This window comes from Monodelphis domestica, chromosome 1, assembly GCF_027887165.1.
Source record: "Monodelphis domestica isolate mMonDom1 chromosome 1, mMonDom1.pri, whole genome shotgun sequence".
Lineage (NCBI taxonomy): Eukaryota > Metazoa > Chordata > Mammalia > Didelphimorphia > Didelphidae > Monodelphis > Monodelphis domestica.
The window spans coordinates 480,458,448-480,481,067 of record NC_077227.1 but is presented as its reverse complement, the minus strand read 5'-3'; the positions used below and the strand labels follow the sequence as shown (position 1 = coordinate 480,481,067).

At 41.9% G+C, this 22,620-nt stretch overlaps 1 protein-coding gene across 2 annotated transcripts; it reads right to left on the bottom strand.

Annotated features, from left to right (window-relative positions):
* Positions 1-6,622: 6,622 nt before the first annotated feature.
* SAMD10 (sterile alpha motif domain containing 10) lies at positions 6,623-21,551 on the bottom strand. 2 transcript variants are annotated; one of them, XM_001367567.4, is made up of 5 exons: positions 20,777-21,551; positions 10,520-10,701; positions 10,133-10,301; positions 9,595-9,735; positions 6,623-8,975 (listed from the first exon to the last, which is right to left on the bottom strand). In XM_001367567.4, the coding sequence occupies exons 1-5, from the start codon at positions 20,865-20,867 to the stop codon at positions 8,953-8,955; spliced, it is 606 nt and encodes a 201-aa protein (XP_001367604.1). In that variant the 5' UTR covers positions 20,868-21,551; the 3' UTR covers positions 6,623-8,952. The 2 variants fall into 2 exon arrangements, with proteins under 2 accessions (XP_001367604.1, XP_007475558.1); XM_007475496.3 differs by having other exon boundaries at positions 10,133-10,343; positions 20,777-21,458.
* Between the last annotated feature and the right edge of the window lie 1,069 nt (positions 21,552-22,620).

Genomic DNA, 22,620 nt, shown 5'->3' with positions numbered 1-22,620 from the left:
TATTTATAGCCACATTTTTTTTTGCGATGGCAAATAATTGAACAATTGAGGGAGTGCCTATCAAATGGGGAATAGTTGAACAAATTGTGATATGTAAAGATTAAAATTTAGGGGAGATGGGGAGACTGAGGCAGGTAGAAATTAGTTTCTCTCTGCAAGGAGTATTATATTTTTTAGAGGTTTATTAAAGGCTAAAGATTAAAGAATATACAAGTAAGAAACATGTGCCTAGGCCAGAGGCCTAGACAAAATAACCTCACATCACGCAAGAGACAAGCCTGCTCCAAAACAGAAGTCCAAAAAGAGCCAAGAGCACGACTCAAAAGCCTTTGAATCAACTTAAATACCTTCTCCATCTTGGCCCAGGTGAGATTACAAGGCATTCTGGGGAAGTGGAGCAAAGGCTCATGGGGATTGTAGTCCTGTATTCGAGTCTATTTTTTACAGATATATGATTGTAATATACTTTTGTGCGATAGGATATACAATTGTGCTATAGGAAATGATAAGATGGCATCAAAAAAACCTGGAATGGACTTTAATGAACTGATGGAAACCATACCCAGTAACAGCAATATGGCACAATGATCAACTCTGAATAACTTAGCTATTCTCAACAATACAGTGATCCAAAACAATCCTAAAAGACTTATAATGAAAAATACTATCTATTTTCCAGAGAAAGAACTGATGGAATCTGAATGCAGAGTGAAGTATACTTTTGTCAACTTTAGTTTTCTTTGTTTTTTTGTTTGTGTTTTCTTTTACAACATGACCGATATGGGAATGTTTTACATGATCATGCCTTTATAATCTACATGTTTACCTTCTTGAAGGGAGAGAAGGAAGGGAAAGAGTTTAGAACACAACATTTTAAAAAATGAATTAATATTTTTGTATTTGGAAAAAATAAAATTTTTAAATAAAAAAATTCAAGTTCAGAAGTGAAGATGCTATGGTAGGAACCTCTGCCTCTTTATTACTTACTGTAGGGCAATAACCATTTTTTTTATGTCATAGATCCTTTTGGTAGTCTGCTGAAATCTTATGAATTCTAAATAATAAAGAAGATAAAATACACGTAGGATTATAAAATAAAGAAATTATATCGAAATACAATTATCAAGGTATTTTTAAAATGAGTTTGTGGACTCCAGATTAAGAACCCCTGCTCCAGTACTTCTGTGGTTTATCAGACAGCCTATCCATTCTGTATCACTTCCTCTCTCCAGCTTTGAGTTCAGCCTGACTATGAAAGACTTAGCTACTCTCAGCAATACAGTGATTTGAGGAAATTCTGAAGGATTAATCACAAAGAATGGTATCCACATACTGGAATCAGATGCAAATCAAAGTATACTTCCCTTCACATTAGTTTATTTGCAGTTTTATTTTGGAGTTAGGGTTTTATCTCTTACAACAGTGCTCAATATGAAAATATGTTTTGCATGATACCATATTGCTTATCATCTCCAAGAAGGGAAAGGAAAGAAAGAGAGGAAGATAATTTGGATCTTATAATTTCAGAAAATATATTTTGAAAATTGTTATTACATATAATTGGGAAAATTTTTTAAAAATTGAATAAAAAAAAGAGTTGAGCCTGAGTGTTCTTTGAGTCTGTCGCTGACTTTACTATAAACTTTACCTACCTCAATCCCCAACCCTCCCAATCCCTTGCCTCTAACCCCACTACTTGGGGACCTCGCCTTCCCCTAGATCCTTAATTTTATTCATCCATATCCTCCCAGAGGATGATGCATTAATCACTGGACTGGAGGAAAAGGAAAACTTTTCAATTTAACCAATATTGATTGAGCATCTACTATGTGCATTTATTAAGCACACTTAGTTGTTCTCTGGTCCTAAGATACGAAAATGAAAAACAATTGTAATCCTTCAGCGGAGGAGAAATAACAGAGCTTAATGCTTTCCAAAAATCTTTTAAAATGGGAATCTAAGGTTCATGGGAACTTAGATTTAGAGGTGGCTGAGAGAAATCAACTAGATTTTGAGCTTCTCCCTTCCTAGCAGATCAGGTTCTATCTTCCACCTTCTCCACCTTTCACCTGAAGGCACTTGGTGCTGATTACCGAATACCCTTTGTGCTACTTGCCCTAGAACAGCAATTTCTTTCTTTCTTTTTTTAAATTTTATTTAATTGATTATAATATTTTTCCAGGATTACAAAAATCATGTTCTTTCCCTCCTTTCCCCCCAGCCCCTTCCCATGACCAACCCAAAATTCCACTGGGTTTTACATGTGTCATTGGTCAAGACCCATTTACATATAATTGATATTTGCACTAGGGTGATCATTTAGCGTCTATAACCTCAATCATGTCCCCAATGACTCGTGTGATCAGCAGTTGTTTTTTTTCTGTGTTTCTATTCCCACAGTTCTTCCTCGGAATGTGGACAGTGCTCTTTCTCATAAGTCCCTCAGAATTGTCCTGGATTATTGCATTGCTGCTAGTAGAGAAGTCCATTACATTCGATTGTACCACAGTGTATCAGTCTCTGTGTACAACATTCTCCTGGTTCTGCTCCTTTCTCTCTGCATCAGTTCCTGGAGATCTTTCCAGTTCAATGGAATTCCTCCAGTTCATTATTCTTTTCAGCACAAAAGTATTCCATCACCAACAGATACCACAATTTGTTCAGCCATTCCCCAATTGAAGGCATCCCCTCATTTTCCATTTTTTTTTGCCACCACAAAGAGTGCAGCTATGAATATTCTTGTACAAGTCTTTTTCCTTATGATCTCTTTGGGGTACAAACCCAGCAGTGTTATGGCTGGATCAAAGGGCAGACAGTCTTTTATCGCCCTTTGGACATAGTGGAACAGCAATTTCTAATTGTGAATCTACACAGAGGATGGGACACGTGTAAAGGAACCAAGAAGCTAAAGAAACACAGAAGCAGACAGAAGAGAGACAATATCACCAAATACTAACAGTTCAGATTATCTGTGACCATGTGAAAGAGAGCAGTAGATGAGGGTAAAATTGGAAGGGCAAAGTGGAGCTAGACTCCGAAAGACCTTGAATGCCAGACAAAGGAGTTTGTATTTTACCCTACAGACAATATAGTGAGTTGCAGCTGTCCAGAATATATGATCAAAGATTTTGAGCTGGAAGAGACTGTGGTCACCCCCTCATTTTACAGATGAAGAAACTAAATCTCAGAGATTAAACAACTTGTCCAAGCTCTTACACAGAGCCAAAAGGTGCAATTCAATACAAAAGGGCTATTTACTTCATTCCCTGTCTCCTCAGACTCTATTTTCAAAGCAATCTTCATTTTAAAAAAGATACTCTCATTCAGTCCAGAGTAGTATACCCAGAATATTCTGGGTAGAGTAGCATGGGGCTGGGGAGGGAAAAGAGGGTAGAAAAGGAAGGTGAGGAGATACAGGGATTAGGGCTAAAAAACCCAAGCTGATTTGGGAAGGGGATGGGAATGTGCAGAGGTGAAGAAATGGTGGGTAGTGGGGAAGAGAAGAAAGGATGTGGTAGCATCGCCACCTAGTGGCCTGAATAACCCATTGACCTGACCAAGTGACTGGGCAATTGAGGTTACTACCTGCCGCATCAGTCTACAGCAGGATTCAGTATTCTTGGGACAACCAGAGTCTAAGAGTTCATGAACTCTCCTTCCTTCCTTCCTTCCTTCCTTCCTTCCTTCCTTCCTTCCTTCCTTCCTTCCTTCCTTCCTTCCTTCCTTCCTTCCTTCCTTCCTTCCTTCCTTCCTTCCTTCCTTCCTTCCTTCCTTCCTTCTTTCTTTCTTTCTTTCTTTCTTTCTTTCTTTCTTTCTTTCTTTCTTTCTTTCTTTCTTTCTTTCTTTCTTTCTTTCTTTCTTTCTTTCTTTCTTTCTTTCTTTCTTTCTTTCTTTCTTTCTTTCTTCCTCCCTTAAGCTGTATCTCTGCTTACTGACCTGAAATCCTTCTATGTCTCTGATTGCTTTCATATTATACCAGCATCTATTCTAAAACTTCTCTCTACTCAAGCACCCAGTTCCACCCTACTCTTCTCCAGCATATAACCTGACTTTTTACTTTATTAAGAATATTTCAGTCTTCTGTACTGAGCTCTCTCATCTCTCTCCTCTAGTTCAAAACTATTTGTTCAACCCATCTTCATTCTTTCAGTTCAGTGGCTAAGATAGTTCAGCAGGTCTTGCCCTGACACTTGAGAGTTCCTTTTAGGCCAGGCAGTATGGCACAGTAATGCATTGCAGTCAAGAGACCTGTCAAATACTGAATCTGCCATTTAATTTATGTGACATTGGGCAAGTCATAAAGCTCTCTGAGCTTTCTGAGCCTCAGCCCCCTGTAAGATAAGGGCATTGGACTAAATGGCTCTGGGGTTCCTTATAGCTATAAATCTATTCTCCTTTCCTCAAAGAGATAGAGGACTTGGAATCAGAAGATCTGAGTTCAAGTACTAGTGCTGCTACTTAATAATTCTGTGACCTTGTCCAAGTCACTTAACTTCTCCCTTATCTTATCTGTAAAAAGTAAGGGTGATAATATGTATACTACTAACTTCAACCAGATTTTTATGAAAAGACCATTATGGGTTATATAACTATGGGTCATTCCCCTTCCATTTCCTTGGAGACCTTGTCCTTTTAATCATTCTTTGTTTTTATTAATCTTTAATCTCTCCTCTTTCTATTGATTTCTCCTTTGCTTTTCTCCTATAAACATTCTGAGGTCTCCTGATGTATATAGCCAAACAACTTCTAGAAAAAGCCTATACTTACTCCTCCTCACCACCCACTCCTTCCTTAATCCCCCGCCATCTGGCTTCTGCCCTCACCATTCTATTGAACCGGATTTCTCTAAGGTCCCCAGTGACCTCTTATTTGCAAAATCCAATGGCCTTGGTCATCCTTCACCCTCCTCCACTTCATCTCTTTCTCTTTTCAGCATTGAACATGATTGAATAACCCTTCCTTGATATATTCTATATTTGTAGCTTTGAAAACACTGTTCTTTCCTCATTCTTTTCTTGCCTGACTGATTTTTCTTTCTCAGTTCCCTTCAGTGGTTCAGATTCCTCCCTGCCCTCTTCTTTCTCTTTCCAGGTTCTGCTTTCAACCCAATTCTCTTCTTGTGATACTCTTCTCTCATGAGGCTTATCCACTACTGTGGCTTCACTTGTTACCTCTATGCAGATGACTGCCAAATCCAGACCTAAAATCTCGCTTATACTCTGTTCCCCTAACAGCTCACTAGACATCCCCATCAGGGGTATATTGTTGGCAACTTAAACTCAGCATGTCCAAAAATGAGCTCATCATCTTCCTTCCTAGACCTTCCGTTTCCCAGAGTTCACTATTTCTCTTTAGTACATTACCATACACTTAGTCCTTGTCTGGATTTATAATCTTGGGGTCATCTTTGACTGCTCCTACTCTTTTATTCTCCAAATCCAATTACTTACCAAGTTTTAACAATTTTACTTCCACAATATCTCTTAAATCTTTCCCCTTATCCCCATTCAAATTTCTTCCTCCCAAACCTAAAGTCTTTTTAAAAAATCCTTACCTTCTTAGAATCAGTACTAAGTATCAGTTCCAAGTCAGAAAAGTGGTAAGGGCTAGGCAATTGGGTTCAAGTGACTTGCTCAGGGTCACACAGCTAGGAAGTTTCTGAGACCAGCTTTGAACCTTAGGACCTCCCATCTCCAGGCCTAATTTTCTATCCATTGAGCCACCTAGCTGTTCCAAAGGTATATTTAGGCTTTTTAAAAAACCCTTACCTTCTGTCTTATAAATTCTAAGACAGAAGAACAGCAGGTCCATTGGGGTTAAGCTACTTTCCCAGAGTCACACTGCTAGCATCTAAGGCCATATTTGAACTCAGGTCTTCCCAATGCCAACCCTGGCACTATATCCACTGTGATACATAGCTGCTCCTTTCATTGTCTTTTACCTAGACTACTGGAATAACTAGACTATTGGAATAACCTTCTTACTGGCCTCTGTGCCCTCAGCCTCTAGTTCCTTTCCAATCCATCCTTCACACATCTGCCAAATACATAAACCTGGCCATACCTCTGTGGCTCAAGAAGCATTGCTACGTAATAAAATATAAAGTCCTTAAATGGACATTTAAAGCCCTTTAGAATCCAAATGGCAGTTCGATTTCTCTCTGCCATCCTAACCAAACTGAACTACTCAATAATTTCCAATCTCATCCTGCACTCTGCAACAACCTGCATTCCTGAAAGCTGTCCTTCAAGCACAGAAGGAAGTCCATCTTCACTACTTCCACTTCCCTACCTTTTGCCATCCTTCTCTTCATTCAAAAATGATGCCACCTCCTCTGTGACATCTTCTCTGAGCCCTCTATTAAAAGTAAACTCTCATCACCCTCCTTTATATTGCTCGTCTTATTTGTCTGGATCTCCCCTTGACCCATAACAAATCTACCTTGTACCATACTTTTCTACATATTTGTCACCTTCCTCTAGTACAGTGGAAAGTCCTTAAGGGTAGAAATTAAGTTTTCCTTTGTGTCTGTATCTTCAAATAGTAAATGCTTAGTTTACATGTGTTGAATTGAACTGAATTACAGTCTTTTTTTGGCACCTTACACCAACTGAACAGTCACTTAAGAACCAGGTTTTATTTCATATTTTTACATCAATTATATAAAAAAAAAAAAACGAGACAGAGACAGAAACAGAGACAAAAACAGACAGAGAGAACCACAAGTGTACATGGCACAGTGGCTGGGCAAGGGAAGAGGGAAATGCTCAGGTTCATATATTGCTCCAGGGAGAAGGGGAACCAGCATTGTGCAGTGAATGGAAAGAGTGCTGGATTTGGAGTCAGAGGGCCTGGGTTCAAATCCTGACTCTGTCACTTACTTATGATGTGGCCAAGGGCAAGTCACTTCACATATAGCTCTGGGCTTCCATTTCCTCAACTGTAAAATGAGGGGACTAAATAACCTTAAGGTTCCTTTTGTCTCAAAATCCTATGACAATGTTATTGCATTTTCAAGGGCTCACTTACCAAGGAAAGTCAGATTTGGGATTAGGGTTTGAGGAAATACTTTAGGGTGACTAGGGGGAACAGTTTCCCTTCTACTTCTAGGGATCCTAAATTCCTTCTTAATTTATTCCCTAGATGATCACCTCTGATACCCTGAGGGGGCAATAGCAGTCTTTGCTGCCTAGCACAGAACTGGGCATATTGTTGGGAGAAAGAATAGGAGCTGCCTATGCAGCTTGCTGATGCTGGATTTCTCTCTATATCTACTTATACCATCATCTAGGTTAGGACTGTGGAGTGAATCTGATGGGGAGGGGCTGGATGGGAAAGCCCCTGGCTCTTCTGTTCCTGAGATTTTTCTAAAGGAGTTTAGAATAGGAAGACTAGAGGGGAATGAGCAAGATTTAGACTAGGGAGGGTAGATATCAAGTTCTACCCCTTCTTGCTCTTACTGTACTCCCCAGCTGAGCAGACCCAGCTTCAGCTCTGTGATCTGCTAGAATCCTACCTCATACTGCCTGGCCCAGGCCTCAGATGCCATCATCATGCTATAGGGCCATGGTGGTAAACGTATGGCACATGTGCCAGAGGGGGGCACTCAGAGCCCTTTCTGTGAACACTTACACCATTGCCCCAGCACAGAGTTTGCCAGAGTTCGTTACTAGAAAGCCAGAGGGATATGGGACCAGGCTGTTTCCCTTCCCCTTTTCACGTGTCTGAAGACATTTCTCACATTACCTACCTTTCTAAAAGGTTTGCCATCACTGCTCTAGGGTCACTGCCAGTGACTGAAAGGGTTGCACTGTTCTACCAACCCCCAAAGGCATCAGCAGCTTTGTCCAAGGACCTGACCAAATTCTAAACAGCATCTCTTTAGCATATGTACTACAGTGGTGGGACACCTAAACCCATCCCAAAATGGAACTTTTATAGCTAGTCAGATGCTACAAACCTAAGACCTCAGAGAAGAGTCAGTCTTTGCAAAGCTCTGTGTAAACTGAATTTCATTTGATGCAACAGGGGAGCTCTAGGAGTCCCACTGGAAAGGAATTTATCATCATTGGTAGGTCACACCTGTTCAAAAACTGAGCAGGAGTGTCTCTGGGAGGAGAACCTTGGGAGGAGGAAGCTACGAGGAGAAATAAATCTAGTATTTGTGAGATGAACAGGGAGGATATGGCCTGAGGAGGGGGGGAATAAATAATTGAGTGGGGGTAGGGGGAAAATTGGTTGTTGAGCAGCAAATATCTCCTGTAAGCCTTCCTGTGACTCATGTTCTGGTACTTGGGTTGAGAGAGAGACACAGCTATGGGGGGTAGGGATAGGAAGGGGGCAGGTAGGATCAGCCTTCATGCCTGGGCATTTCCCAGGATTCTATAGATGGGGAAGGGTCACCAATATTGGGGGGAAAGGCTATAAATGGACATCTCCTCTAAGGAAATCACAGACAGGAGTTAGTGCATCAAATACCCTTGGAACCTTGCCCCCCCCCCCCCCAAACAGATGTCAATATGTGCTATAATTGGCACAAAGGTTTAGGAGGGGCAAAACTCCAGAATCTTTGTTGGAGGAGTAGCTAGTGCCAGATGTCTTCCTTCTTCCTTCTCTCTGCCCCCCACTTTGGGTGTTGGATTCCAACTCTACTGGGACTAGATTCCTTGCACTCTGACAGGATATAAGAAGAAAACTGAGTCTCTTGTTGCCAAAAGATGTCCTGGAGGCCCTGCAACCCACAGCCAGCTGGATAAAGGCATATCTCTGATCCCAGGGTAAAGTTATGTGTTTTCTGGCGAGAGGCCATAAGCTTCAACCTCTGGTCTGTCACTGTCTGCTGGTCTGGAAACTGCTGTTTGATGCCTCATCTGACCCAAGAGGCTGTTATTCTCTTTAGTCCAGGTCAGCCATCACAGTGCTGGGGTCTCACCCACACCCCTAGGAGGGGAGCTAGGAGATGTTTCCGAAAGAAGCTGTAGAAAAAATAAAAATGAAAGAAGAGCTAGGGTAGTAGGGCAGGGAGTTTGCTTGTCAGCAGATAGGGATTTGTGCCCCTCAGTTGTCTCTGAAAGCCTTACCTGAACATCTCAAACTCTTTCAGGACACCAGCTTCAAGAAATTCTATCTGATGTCTACACTCAATCCTTTCTTCCAATGAGAACCCAGCTCATGGTTCCTTCCAATGAGAAGCTGGCTCTGGTTCTGACTGTGTTTACCCTCAGTCTTTTTTCCCCAGTCAGAGATCTCAGACCCTCAATAGAAACCATCTCTCATAGTCATAATCATAGATTATCAGAACTTGAAAAGACCTTAGATATCATCTAGTCCAACAACCTCATTTTACAGATGAGGAAGTTGAGACTCAGAGAGAGGAAGACATTTGTCAAAGAAAACAGGTTGAGTCAATCTCACTCTGAATCTCCTAAATTTCTTATCTTTGACCTTCATCCCTAACCACACTGACTTCTAGTCCCAACTCCTCCAGGTTCATCCTGCTGGGCCAGATTTGGGGGTAATAGTCAAGGAGGTCTTCCTTTTCCCCACTCCTTTCTCCCTACCCTCTAGCTGCTGATGTTTAAAAAGATCCCTCACCTTGGCTCAGCAAATGCAGGTTCCGGACTTCTTCTCGTACTTGCAGCTGTAGGACCTGCTGCAGCACCTCTTGCCTCTGGGCCTCCTGTAGTAGCCCCATGCGCTGAAGCTTTTCTGCATTTAGCCTCAACAATGCCCGACCTAGGTATACCCAAAGAGGCCATGGTTGGGGTGAAGATAGACCCAGAAATACACTGGGAGACATGGGGAGAGGCCAAAGCTAGAATGGGGGACAGGCACACACTGGTGACACAGAGAAAGGCCACAGTTAGAATGAGGGATAAACATGCACAATATCAGGCCTGGAGAGATGTCACTCTCTAATTTAGGCTAGAGTAAAGAATAGACACTGAGACATAAAGACACACATAGAATTTTGTTCTCCTACATATACACTCATAGAAAGCTAACAGACACTGACACACTCAAAAACTGAGACAAAGAGACCCAGACACAAACACCGGCACACACACTTGGGTAGACACATAGCCACCCAAACCCACACTAAACACGTCAATTCCCCAGTCTCCCAGCGCACCAGTGATGGCATGGTGGGAGAAGGCTTCCACGTAGATGAGGTAGTTGTGGGGACAGTGCTTCTTCAACCACTTGCAGACATCTTGCTGGCTCCACAGGACCACCGGCCGCATCAGGCCACCCAGTGTGGGGCTGGTGTGGTAGAACCCATAGTGGTCATAGTGCCGGCCCTGTAGCAGGAAGGGTGCTGGATAGACCCAAGGAAGGACTTCCTAGCCATAAAAGTAGTGAAACAGTGGGACAGATAACTGGGGAGGTGGGTGGATAGACAGAGAATAGGCCAATCATATAGTGGGAGAGACTGAAGTTACACATAAGAATGAACTGGGAGGCTTTGGGAGGGGGAGATATCAGAGGGGTCTGGGCAAGGGCTTGGGGAAGGGGCTACCTGCTGTGTTTCAGTGCCTGGCTGCTGCAGGAGCTTGACTGTTCGGCCCCCTGCAGCTCGTTGGCTCCGACTATCATGCCAAGTAAGGCTGGAGCCTGGTGCCCGCTGTAGCCGGCAGGGGAGGTTCTCAGCAGACACAGTGTGCTCCAAAAGACTCCGGCAGAAGCTGAAATGTGCAGCAGCTATAGAGACACAAGAAAGGATTGGGAGGTGTGGTGGGGAGGATAATTAGAGGGCCTTGAACCCAGATCCCAGTCTATTCCTCCTCCCTGTCCTACCAAACTCAGTGTCAGAAAGTTTCCTGGGTCTCATAAAGGGATGTACTGGTCAATGTTTAACAATTGTCTGTCTGGGGGGAAATGGCAACCACAACATACTTTTAAGTTTAATTTGCATTATTAACATTTTCTCCACCACTTTCTTAAGTCTAGATCAGTGATGGCGAACCTATGGCACAGTTGCCAAAGATGACACACAGAGCACTCTCTGAGGACATTCGGTCACCTTCTCCACACTCTACTAGAAAGGCAGAGGGACTCAGGGAGAGTCGCTCCCCTCCCCCTTGCCACCATGCTTGATGACATTGTTTCACATCCCCCACCCCTCTGCCCAGTAGCCCAATAGAAGCACACAGGGGGTAAAGTGGGCGGCTCAAAAGCAGCAGAGCTGAAAGGGAGCAGAGCACTTGGGCCACTCCCTTCCCCCTCTTCATCTGAGCTGAGGACATTCCTCACATGACCCACTTCTCTACTTAGCAGCCAAACAAATGGGAGCCCTTCTTCTCTCACAGAATGTGGGGGGTGGGGAGGATGGGGCAGGCACTGGACTTGGTCTGGGGGGGTGGGGTGGAGGCAGGGCCTGGTACCCCATCTCTAAAAGGTTCACCATCACTGGTCTAGACAATTAACAAAAGCATAAATCAAGCCCTGATTTTTTTTGGTAACCATTGATTTATGAGATAGAAATACTCAAACTGAAAATTTAACACTTTGCCAAGCTGGTAGCCCCAGTATATCTCTACCCAGATCTACCCTTTCCTCATAATATTTTTCAGTTTTCCCTATAGCAGCCTCATACCTCATTCAAGATTCACTCACAGGGTGCTAAGCATTGAGAATGAGCCCAACATTTCTCATTCCTGAGAGAGTGGGCAGTTCCGGAACACCCATTACATAGATAACAACTCTGAGTCATACAAAAATGGACTGAAAATACTGGGACGCTTAGCCTGAAGAAAACAATCTGGGGGTGGGTGAGGGGGAATAGAAAGCATGATATCTGTCTTCAAATATGTGAAGGACAGTAGTGTTGAAGAATTAGATTTAGTTTTATGAAATCATAAAAATAATTGAGTCCAATCCATATCTGAATTAGAATCCTCTCTATATATCAAAATATAGTAAAAACACAGAATAGTCATCCAACCTTTAATTAAAGAAGTCTAGTGGGGACAACTGGGTAGCACAGTGGATAGAGCACCAAGTCTGGAGTTAGGAGGATCTGGGTTCAAATCAGGCCGCAGACCTTTACTAGCTGTATGACCCTGGGCAAATCACTTAACCCTGTTTGCCTAGCCCTTGCCCTTCTGTTTTAGAGTTGTTACTAAGACAGAAAGTAGGGTTAAAAAACAAAAAAAGATCTCTGGTGACAGAGAGCTCACTATCTAATGAAGAAGTCCATTTTACTTTTTGATAGATCTTATCATTAGGAAATGTTCCTTTATATCAGTCCAAGATCTGTCTCCTTATAACATCCAAACATTGCTTTTAGTTTTACCATTTGGGCCAAAGTAAAACAAGTCCATTTGTGTTTCTTTACATGAGTCCTTCAAAGACAGCTTTTGGCAATCCCTAAACCCTTTCTTTTCTATGGTAACCAGTTCCAGTTCTTTCAACTGACCCTACAGAAGAATAGTTTGATATCCTATCAACATTTTGAGCACCCTCCTCTGGACACACTCCAGCTTGCCTATATCCTTTTTAAGGTGTGGGTTTTGGCACTGAACACAGTACTGTGGATATTGTTTAACCAGGATAGCGGACAATTGGATTTTCACCTTGCTTTTTCTTGACACTATATTCTCATTAACGTAGGCTAATACTGCATCTGGGTTTTGTATGTGTATACATTTGTGTGACTTTTTTACCTTTTCTCAATGTTAACTCTCGTTGAATCTATAATCTGTTTGTAAGCCCAGATCTTTTTTCACATGAATATTGCCTAGTCAGACTTCTCTTAGTCTACATTTGTCTAGCTGATATTTTTGGAACTGAAGTGCAGGACTTAAATTTATTCCTATTAAATTTTACCTTATTACATTCAGTGTATTGTTCCATCTTGCAGATGTTTTCAGATCTCCATTCTATTGCCTAGCATGCTACCAATCCCTCTGGCTTTGTGTCATTCACATATGTGATAAGCAGCCATTCATGTCTTCTTCCAATTTATTGATCAAAATGTTGAATAGAATAAATCGAAAGACAGATTTCTATATCACTCTGCTAAAAGCCTCCCTCTAGATTTATATCAATACATTGACTGATTGTTGGGTTCAATCATTCAATTGTTTTGAGAACCACCCAATTATATTGTAATTTAGTCCCCCTCTTAATTTTGACCACAAGGGAGAAACTTTGTCAAATGCCTTACTGAAATTCAAGTTTAATATATAGGATTAATTAATATATAATTTCCCTAATTAATCTACCATAATTGGTAGCTCTGTCAAAAGAAAAAATGAGGTGATTCTAGCTTGACTTTCTTTTTTTCAAATCCTTGCCTTCTATCTTAGAATCAATACTCTATATATTTTTTCCAAGGCAAAAAAGCAGTAAGATCTAGGCAATTGCCCAGGATCACACAGCTAGACATTATCTTAGGTCAAATTTGAACCCAGGACTTCCCATCTATGGTTATGGCTCTGAGCCACCTAGATGCTACAACATGACTTTTTCTTAGTGAATTCATTCTAGTTCCTCATGATCACTGATTCCTCATATAGGTTGCATCATCAAATCAAGTAAGTAGGGATAGTTATTGCCATGTTCAGAAAAGGCAGTAAGGGCAGTCTGGGATGAATGAAGATAAATGCCCAAAGCTGCCAAATAGTAAATGTGGCCCTTTTATAATATCAGTTAGGAATCAGTAATGGAAAGATAACCATACTTGGAACCAAAAAGATCAAGGTTCAAGCTGTAGTTTCAGCATCTATACACTGTGTAATTTTGGGCAAGGAATTCTGAATCTCAGCTTCTTCATCTGTGAAATGGGGACAATCACTTTTACTATCTACTCTATGGGTAATAATGTGAGGTAGACACTTTTAAAATGTTTAAGTAATATAGAAATATGAGTAATGTGTTTCTTTTAAATTATCAATGGATGACTTTGTAGGAAGTACTGGATTTCATTCTTTCCATGAATTCCCTCCTGAATAAGCTGTTAGTCAAATAGGCACACTTTTAAAAAATGACACTTTTAAGATAGTGTGATATAAAGGAAAGAGAAAAAATGGAACTTGAAGTCAGAGGGTTTGAGATTGAATTCTTTTTTCACTTCTTGCTATCTCTTCAACCTTTGGCAAATAATTTACCCTTTTGTGACTTGTTTCCTTACCTATAAAATAAAAGGGGAGAAAGTAAAATAGAACATCTCTAAAGTTTCTGCTAGCTCTAATTCCTCTGATCTCCTATGATAGCGCTGGTGAACCTTTTAGAGATTGCATGCCCAAAATGCACTTTTAAGCTGCCTATGAGTGCCCCCACCACCACCATTAGCCCAGAAAGCAGAGGGAGGAAGTGCTCACTCTGGGTGGTTGGATGGAAGGGTGGGGCATGTAAAAATTATCCTCAGGCTCAGTGGAGAAGGGGAATGGAGCAGCCCCCTCCAGCACACTGGGGCCCTCATGCCACACCTTTGCCAACACGGTCCTAGGATATTGGTCATAAGTCAGTTTTGACCAGTGCCTCCTTTATTACAAGCCTGTAATAACTGTTAATAAGCCTGTTAACTGGTTGTCAAACCACTGGCTCTTTGGCACACACTGTAGTTTACCTTCCCTTGGATGCATCAAAATGGAATAGAACCTTTTATTTTGAAGCTCTCACAAAGCATCCCTTTAATAACACATTCTATCATCTTGCCAAGAATAAAAGTGAAGTTCACTAGCCTGCTCTTAGAAGAATCCACTTTCTTCTCATTTTTAAAAATGAGTAGTGCATTTATCCATCTCCCAATTTAATGGTACTTCCTCCATCCTTCAGGAATTTCCCAAGGATTATTGATAGCAGCTCAGTAATAATGTTCATCATTTCCTTCCATTCACTATGATAGTTTGTCCAGGCAAGGTGCCTTGAACTCACTAAAGGCAACTTAACTATTGCTTTCTTAACTTTTCTCTTATCTTTCATTTCATTTCTCCAGTAAATGTTATCATTCTATCCTTGTTAAGTCCAAAGATCATTCTTCTTAGTAGAGGGAACTGAAAGAAAATAGCTGTTGGGTATTTCTGTCTGTTGTACATTTACTGTAATTCTTTTTCTACTTTTATTCTACTTCTTGCCCCCAAGGACAAACTGAGGGATGACAGTGGAAAAGGCAAACAGGCCTAGGGTCAGAAAGAGTGGATTTCAAATTGTCCTCAGATACTTACAAGCTGTGTGAGCCTGGGCAAGTCATTTCATCTCTGAATCACTCAATTTCTTCTATTATAAAATGAGGATAATAATAATACCTATCTCACAGGGTCATTGTGAAGATCAAAGGAAATAATATTTGTAAAAAGCACTCAGCATAGTGCATGGCACATAGTAAGTGTGATATAAATGCTTATTCTCTTCACCACAGTAGTTTTTAAAAGTACCCCCTCAGGGGCAGCTAAGTAGTATAGTAGATAGAGTGTCAGGCCTGGAGTCCAAAGGACCTAGGTTCAAATTTGGCCTCCATCTCTTAGCTGTGTGGCCCTGGGGAAGTCATTTAACCCTAATTGCCTATCCTTTACTGCTCCTCTGTTTTAGAATTGATATGAATAAGTCATGGTTTAAAATAAATAAATAAATAAATGAAAGTAAAAGTATCCCTCTCCTTTACTTTCATTTAACATTTATCTAAGCCTTCATTTTATGGTTTCTGTTACTATTCTTAAAGGACTATGCCACTTATTTTCCCTTCTATTTATTCTGTTACCTACCCTTTTCTAGTCTTCCTTCTATCTTATGCAAAAAGTATCCCAAAAGTCTTAGAGCAGTTTAAGCTTTAATAATCTTATTAAATAATTTATGTATATTTCATTAATTTTCAGCTATTATTTCATTAATGTTAAGCATTATTGGTATTGATTTATTAATATTTAATGATCTTATTAAAGCTTAAACTGCACAAAGGCTTTTGGGATACCCTGCATACAGCTCTTTAAAAAAATAATTAACATCAAGATGGTCAATACATTCCCTGTGCATCCTTATCTATTTCTTTAGAAAGCTTCTCCATTTATTCCTTATTGAAATAATTCATTTGTGTGTCTTCAGATTTATTTTTTTCAAAAGAATTTTAACTCTCCTTCACTAACTTCTCCTGTATGAATTTAGGACACAGGATCTAACTTATTATTCTTTCTCTGAACTCTGAGACTTGCTCTCCCAAAATCTGGTGGGGTGGGGGGAAGGATGTTACCCTATACCTGGTGATCACCTCTTTATCTATCTCCTACTTGAAGATGTCATGGCAACCGCCTTCCAAGGTTTCTTTCTATTTCACCAACCAGTTTTTTTCTTTTGTGGTCAAAATCTGATCCACAACAGTAGAACCATCAGATTGGCAAAGGTGACAAAGAAAGAAAATGAGATATGTTGGAGAGGCTGCCAGAAAACAGGCACATTTGTGTACTAGTAGAGCCATGAATTGGTCCAGCCATTCTGGAAAGCAATTTGGAATTATAACCTCTGAAGTTACTAAATTATTCTTGCCCTTTGACCCAAAGATATCATTTCTAGACCTGCACTTCAAAGAAATCAAAGAAAGAAGAAAAGATCTTCTATGTACAAAGAATATTTATAGCAGCTCTTTTTGTGGCAAAAAACTGGAAATGAAAGGGGTACCCATATACTGTGGAATGGCTGAACAAATTATGGCATATGAATGTAATGAAGTACTATTGTGCTGTAAGCAATGATAAATTGGTCTGTTTCAGAAATACCTGAGATGACTTTTTTAAACTGATGCAGAGTGATGTGGATTTGAACCAGGAAAAACAATTTATACTGCAACATCAACATTTTAAATACAAACAACTTAGGAACTTTGATCTATGTGTCAAGTCAACAATAGCTAAATGCTATTCATCTCATGACAGAGAGGTAATGGATTATTTTTGGATTATTGGATGGACTATTAATATATATTAATATGCAGAATAAAAAACATATTATTTGATGTGGTTGATTGTTTTGCTTGACTATGCTTATACCATACAAGGGTTTTAAGTATTTTGTTTTATTTTTTAGTAGGAGGGAGAAAAAAATAATGTTTGATCATTTAAGAACAAGAAAAAAACTCTTCCAAAGTAAGAATACTATTCACATACTGACTTCTCTCTTTGGGGAATATATACATATATCACATGTATATGTATGTATGTATACATATATATGTATATAGATACATAATGACACACAATAAAGGACAGAATTAAGGGTGATGAGTGGGGCAGTGAGTTAGCACAGTGGATAGAGTGCCAGGCTTGGAGTCAGGAGGTCCTATGTTCAACTCTGGCTTCAAATACTTCCTAGCTTTGTGACCCTAGGCAAGTGACTTAATCCCCTTTGCCTAGCCCTTGCTACTCTTCTGTCTTAGAACTAAGACTGGGGCAATTAGGTGGCTCAATAGATAGATTCAGGCCTAGGCCTAGAGATGGGAGGTCCTGGGTTCAAATCTGACCTCAGATACTTTTTTAGTTATGTTACCCTAGACAAGTCACTTAATCCTCGTCACCTAGCCTTTACCACTCTTTTATTCATATTTTATCTTCCCAGTTATATATAATAACAATTTTCAACAAACATTTTTCAGCATAAGCTTAAAATAATATCCCTCCCTTCCCTCTCCACCTCCCCAAGATGGTAAGCAATTTGATTTGGGTTATAAATATATGATCACATAATACTTATTTCCATTTTAGTCATTGTTGTGAGAGAACACTTATATAAAACCAAACCCCAAAATTAAAACACAAATAAAATAAAGTGAGAAATTGAATGCTTTGATCTGCATTCCTACTCCAATGGTTCTCTGGAGGTAGAGAGCATTCTTTGTCATAAGTCTTTCAGAATTATTCTGGATCATGCATTGCTGATAATAGTTAAACATTTCACAGTTAATCATCATATAATACTGCTGTTTCTATGTATAATGTTCTCCTGGTTCTGCTCATTTCAATGTTCATTAGTTCATGTAGGTCTTTCAAGGCTTTTCTGAAATAATCTTGCTCATTATTTTTTTAATAGTGCAATAGTATTCCATCAGAATCATATATCATAATTTATTTGGCCATTCTCCAATTAATGAACATACCCTCAATTTCTGATTCTTTGCCACCACAAAAAGAACCACTATAAACATTTTTGTACAAATGTGTCCTTTCCTCTCCTCTTTAAAAAAAAAAAATCTTTGGGATAAAGACCAAGAAGTGGTATCATTGGATCAAAGGGTTTTACCATTCTTCAGCTTTGGAACCAGTACTTAGTATAAACTCCAACATAGAAAGTAAGGTAAGAATTTATACTAAGACAGAGGGTAATGGTTTAAACAAACAATAAAAAAGGAGCAATGGGTGAAAGTAGTGTTCTATTTGATGTACAGGAAAAACTTCTTAACAAGTAGGGTGGCTCAATAATTGTGAATTTCCTATCACTGGAATCTTTAAATGAAAAGGCTGACTGACAGCTTGTCAGGGATACTGTAGAGGGAGATTCTTGTTCAGGTATAGATTAGCCTAGATAATCTTTAAAGTCCCTTCCAATAAGATTCTGCCAACCATTATTACAGAACTTCCCTTCCCTCCAAAAAATCCAAGCTTTCCCCCACTGCCATCCTGACCATTATTCATTAGTTGGGGGATAGACTTGGGGGTTGTGCTTTTTCCACTGGGTCTGGGAGATGATTCAAAAAGCAACATGGGTGAAGAGGAGGCACTTAAAAAGTCTTTTGACTAATATACAACCAATCCATAAATCTTTCTTATTAGTCTCAGCACCTCCCAAAAGCAACCTGTTCAGTTCCAGGTGCTGTTACTTTGGAGGACCCTCAGGTCTTAATGTAAACATAAAGTCCTAGGTTCAGTTCAGTGGCAGGTCTCTGGGGTAAAAAATGCAGGAAGTGTGGCTCTCCTCAGTTTATAGGTAGGAAAACTGAGGCTTAGGTTTGATTGCCCTCTCCCCACTACCTCCTTGAGAGATGCAATTCTTAAATCTCTGAAAGCCTTTAGATACAGGACTCCCTATCCAAAGTGCCTCTGAGACTCAACCCAGCACTTCGTTTTACTTGGAACACCTGCTCTTGGAGAAACTAACAAAGTCACTCATGTCACCTAGGCCCAGGACACTTATCCTTGCTGTAATAGCCATTAAGCTAATGGGGGAAGAAGAGAAAAGGAAATGGTTCATTAGGGAACATAGGATGACAGAATCCATCTGCTAGGCATCTGAGTTCCCTTCAGACCTCTTTGGTCTGATATAGGGGACATTCATTTGTTTCCCATGGTTCCCTGTTTGACATTACTTAGGAGGCACAGTACAGACCAAATCCTACAATAAACTAATAGGTGATATTGGAGAAGAGGGGATCAGGTGCAGAGCCTTTTTTGAACATCTCTTCCCTTTAGCTTTGAAGACTAGGACTTTGTTGATGCTTCATCTAGGATATATGTGGTTCCATGGGGGAGAGGGCTGAAATTATTTTAATGGGGACTGGGGAGTCCTGAGGACTCAGCGAGGAGAATTGGGTCTGAGTTACTGGGACTCCCCAAGCCAGAGAAGTTTGGAACATAATCACCCTGCCCCTGTACTGTTCCTCCCTAGAGAAACCTGTCTGACATCCTGGTCCACTTGACATCTGTACATACCTGCCTTCTTAGCACCTCCCCTTCATTTCCTGCTTTTCCCTTTTTGGAGGCAGAGGGGCAGAGCTACCCCTTCCTATTTATCACCAAACTTTCACGAACATAGTCTGATTGAGAGGCAGGGGTCCTAAACTCCCCACTTACCAGACGGTCTGCATCCAGGTTTCCTTGGCAAGGAGGCGAGGGAAAGTGAAGGGGAATCATTGAAAAGGAGCTTTCTTTAAGCCTCAGCCCCAGGTCTTTTCTCCCTTCCTCCCATCTCTGACAAGTACAAAATGCTGCTAAACCAAGCCCTTTTCATCTTGGGTGTGTGTGTGAAGAGAGGTGTATAATTTTCCCTATAAGGAGAGCTACGCTCTTAAGAGAGAGGACTGCATCCCTATAAGGGTCAATTCCCTAAGAGAGTTGTGACCCTAAGAGAGGTAGTGCCCTTGAAGGAGAAGAGGATTCTTTGGAGAACCAGTTCCCTAAAGAGGGTCCCCTGGGACAGAGGGTGTGGGTTCTATTGCCCCCCCTCCATTTCCTCCCTTCTTTCCCGGGGGATCGGACCAGGGCTGGGAACAACAGGAAGATGGGAAATCAAAGGCGGCTCCACCCCCACACCCCCAACTACAAAGGCGACCGATTTGTCGTTGCTTCCTTTCCCCTCCCCCCACCCTTTGCTGGGGGAATGAGGAGAACTGTCACGCAGGAGTCACCCCAACCCTTCTGGCAAGAGGAGTCTTCTCCCTTTAGCACTGACCAGAATTGAGAGGGACTGGAAATCCCTGCCTCAGACCTCCCCCAACCATTTCTCTTCTTAGTCTCCAAAAGACCTCGGCCCAGAACCCACTCGGGTCAGGCTTAGAACAGACCTCAGCCAGGGATCCCCCACAAAATAATTCACCCTGCTTCGAATCCGGCTGCGCAGCACCAGCACGAGAAACCATAAATTGGGGCTGAAACGGGATGGAGCGAACTGGAGATCCGGCTCGCTTCTTCTCCACTGTGCCGCAGCTTTATTAGCTGAATGGGAACCTCCCGACTCTCAGTTCCAGCTAGACCTGGTGTCCTTTGCCACCCTTGCCCCTTAGTCCTGAACACTCTCCTCGCCTTGGCCCTAGTGCCCCCGGACCCCCGAACCCTAGCCCTCTGCCAGCTCTCACCGTCCACATCTCTGCGGTCCCCGAAGCTCGTCCTCACCGCCCCAGCGCGGCCTCTCGGAGGGCTCAGCTTGGACCTCAGCTCTGTGAACATGGGGCATCCGCGCCGCAGGGGAAAATCAGAGGGGCTCGGGATGGAGGCGTGGACGCGGGCTCAGGGTCCCGCCCCGGCTCCAGCTCCGGTTCGGGTTCTGGCCCCGACCCGGCTCGCAGTCAGCGCCTAGTCCGAGGTTCCGAGACAACGACACCGAGACACACGCGCACACACACACACACGCACACGCACAAACACAGACAATTCACACACACCCCTTCGGGAAGTGCAGAGGGGCGGGGAATGTGTCACAGAGAGGCAACAAGGGTGCTGATCCAGCTGTGTGTCTTTCGGGGTATGCGTGTGACTGTGTGTGCTCGCGTATGCCTATGCTTACCCGGCTGAGGTTTCTTTACCCCCGCCCCCGCTCTACGGGCTGCCCAGGTCTCCTCCGGTCCGCCCCCAGATCTGCCAGCCCCGCCCTGCTTCCCTGGCCCCTTGGGTGGGTGGGGAAAGCTAGCTATGAAGGTAAATGACCCAAGCTTCTTTCCTGGGTGTGCCCCTCTTTACCTCTCCCAGTCTTTCTAGTTTCGGGTTGGGGGCAGAGGGAGACACTCTTGTTCAAACCCTTGCACCCCCTGGGCTCCATTAAGGACAAATAGTCACCGGAAACAGCGGCCTCAGATGGTCAGCACAGGTCCTCACTGACTGGCACGCGTGTGTGTACCATCCATGTCTTACGCCTGTCTACGTCCGGCTATGTTTGAGTCTCTTTTGGAATGCTTGTGCGTGCGTGTGTGTGTGTGTGTGTGTGTGTGTAGATCTGGGTCTAAGGTTATGTTTATCTGTATTCTTTTTCATTTTTGTATTTAATATTTGTATCCCTAACACCAATGCACAGTGCCTTGTACATTAATAGATGTTTGTCGAATGAATGAATTAATGATCGTTCGTTGTGTTTACCTGTGTGAATGTGTGCCTTACATGTTTTTAAACCTGCTCTGTGCCTGCCTCCATGTCTCTGTGCCTCTGCGATTTTGTGCGAATGGATCCTCCCACATTGATGGGGTTTAATTTGTGTTGGATTTGGGTGGTGTCCATCCCACCAAAGTGGTTGAAGTCCTAGCAAGAATCTCCGGAGTGGAAGAGTGGAAAAAAACCCCAACATTCTCTTTCTTTTCTCTTCCCCCTCCCCAATCAATGTAAGGCCCTTGGTTCCCAATAAAATACTATGTCCTTTATCATCCCTTTGGGGTTGAGGGACAAAGAAACAGACTAGAGCTGTTTGCTGGTCCTGCTTCACTGCAGTATTTGTGCAGTATTTTAGGATTCTAGCCCTAGCCTTAAGCAGGGAGGGGAAAATACCCGGTGTGGGGCAGATACAAATGGAGCCTGAAAGCAAATATATTATTCTGCAGCCAAAGTTCCACAAATGCTGTCAGCTCTCAATAAAATGAGGGCTAGGTATTGACAACATAGAAAAAATAAAACAGTGGATAATCCACAGATCATTCCTCTTTTTATTTGAAAGCCATCAAAGACTATTTTTCCACCCTCCCCCTCCCCCTCCCCCTCCCCCAATATTTACCTTCCTAATTCAGTTTGCTGCAGGCTTGCATTTTAAGGATCTAGGTCAAATAGATTGGGGGGAGGGGGGAGGAGAGGGGAGGTTAATTGGACAAATTGCTTTTTAGAGATCTAGGAGGGACTAGGGGAGGGTACCTAGGCAGACAACTGAGGCTCTCAGCTTTTCATGATGAATTGAATTTCCTAAAAAGCAGAAGTCACAGCTTGCAGGGGGCGTGGTGGGTGG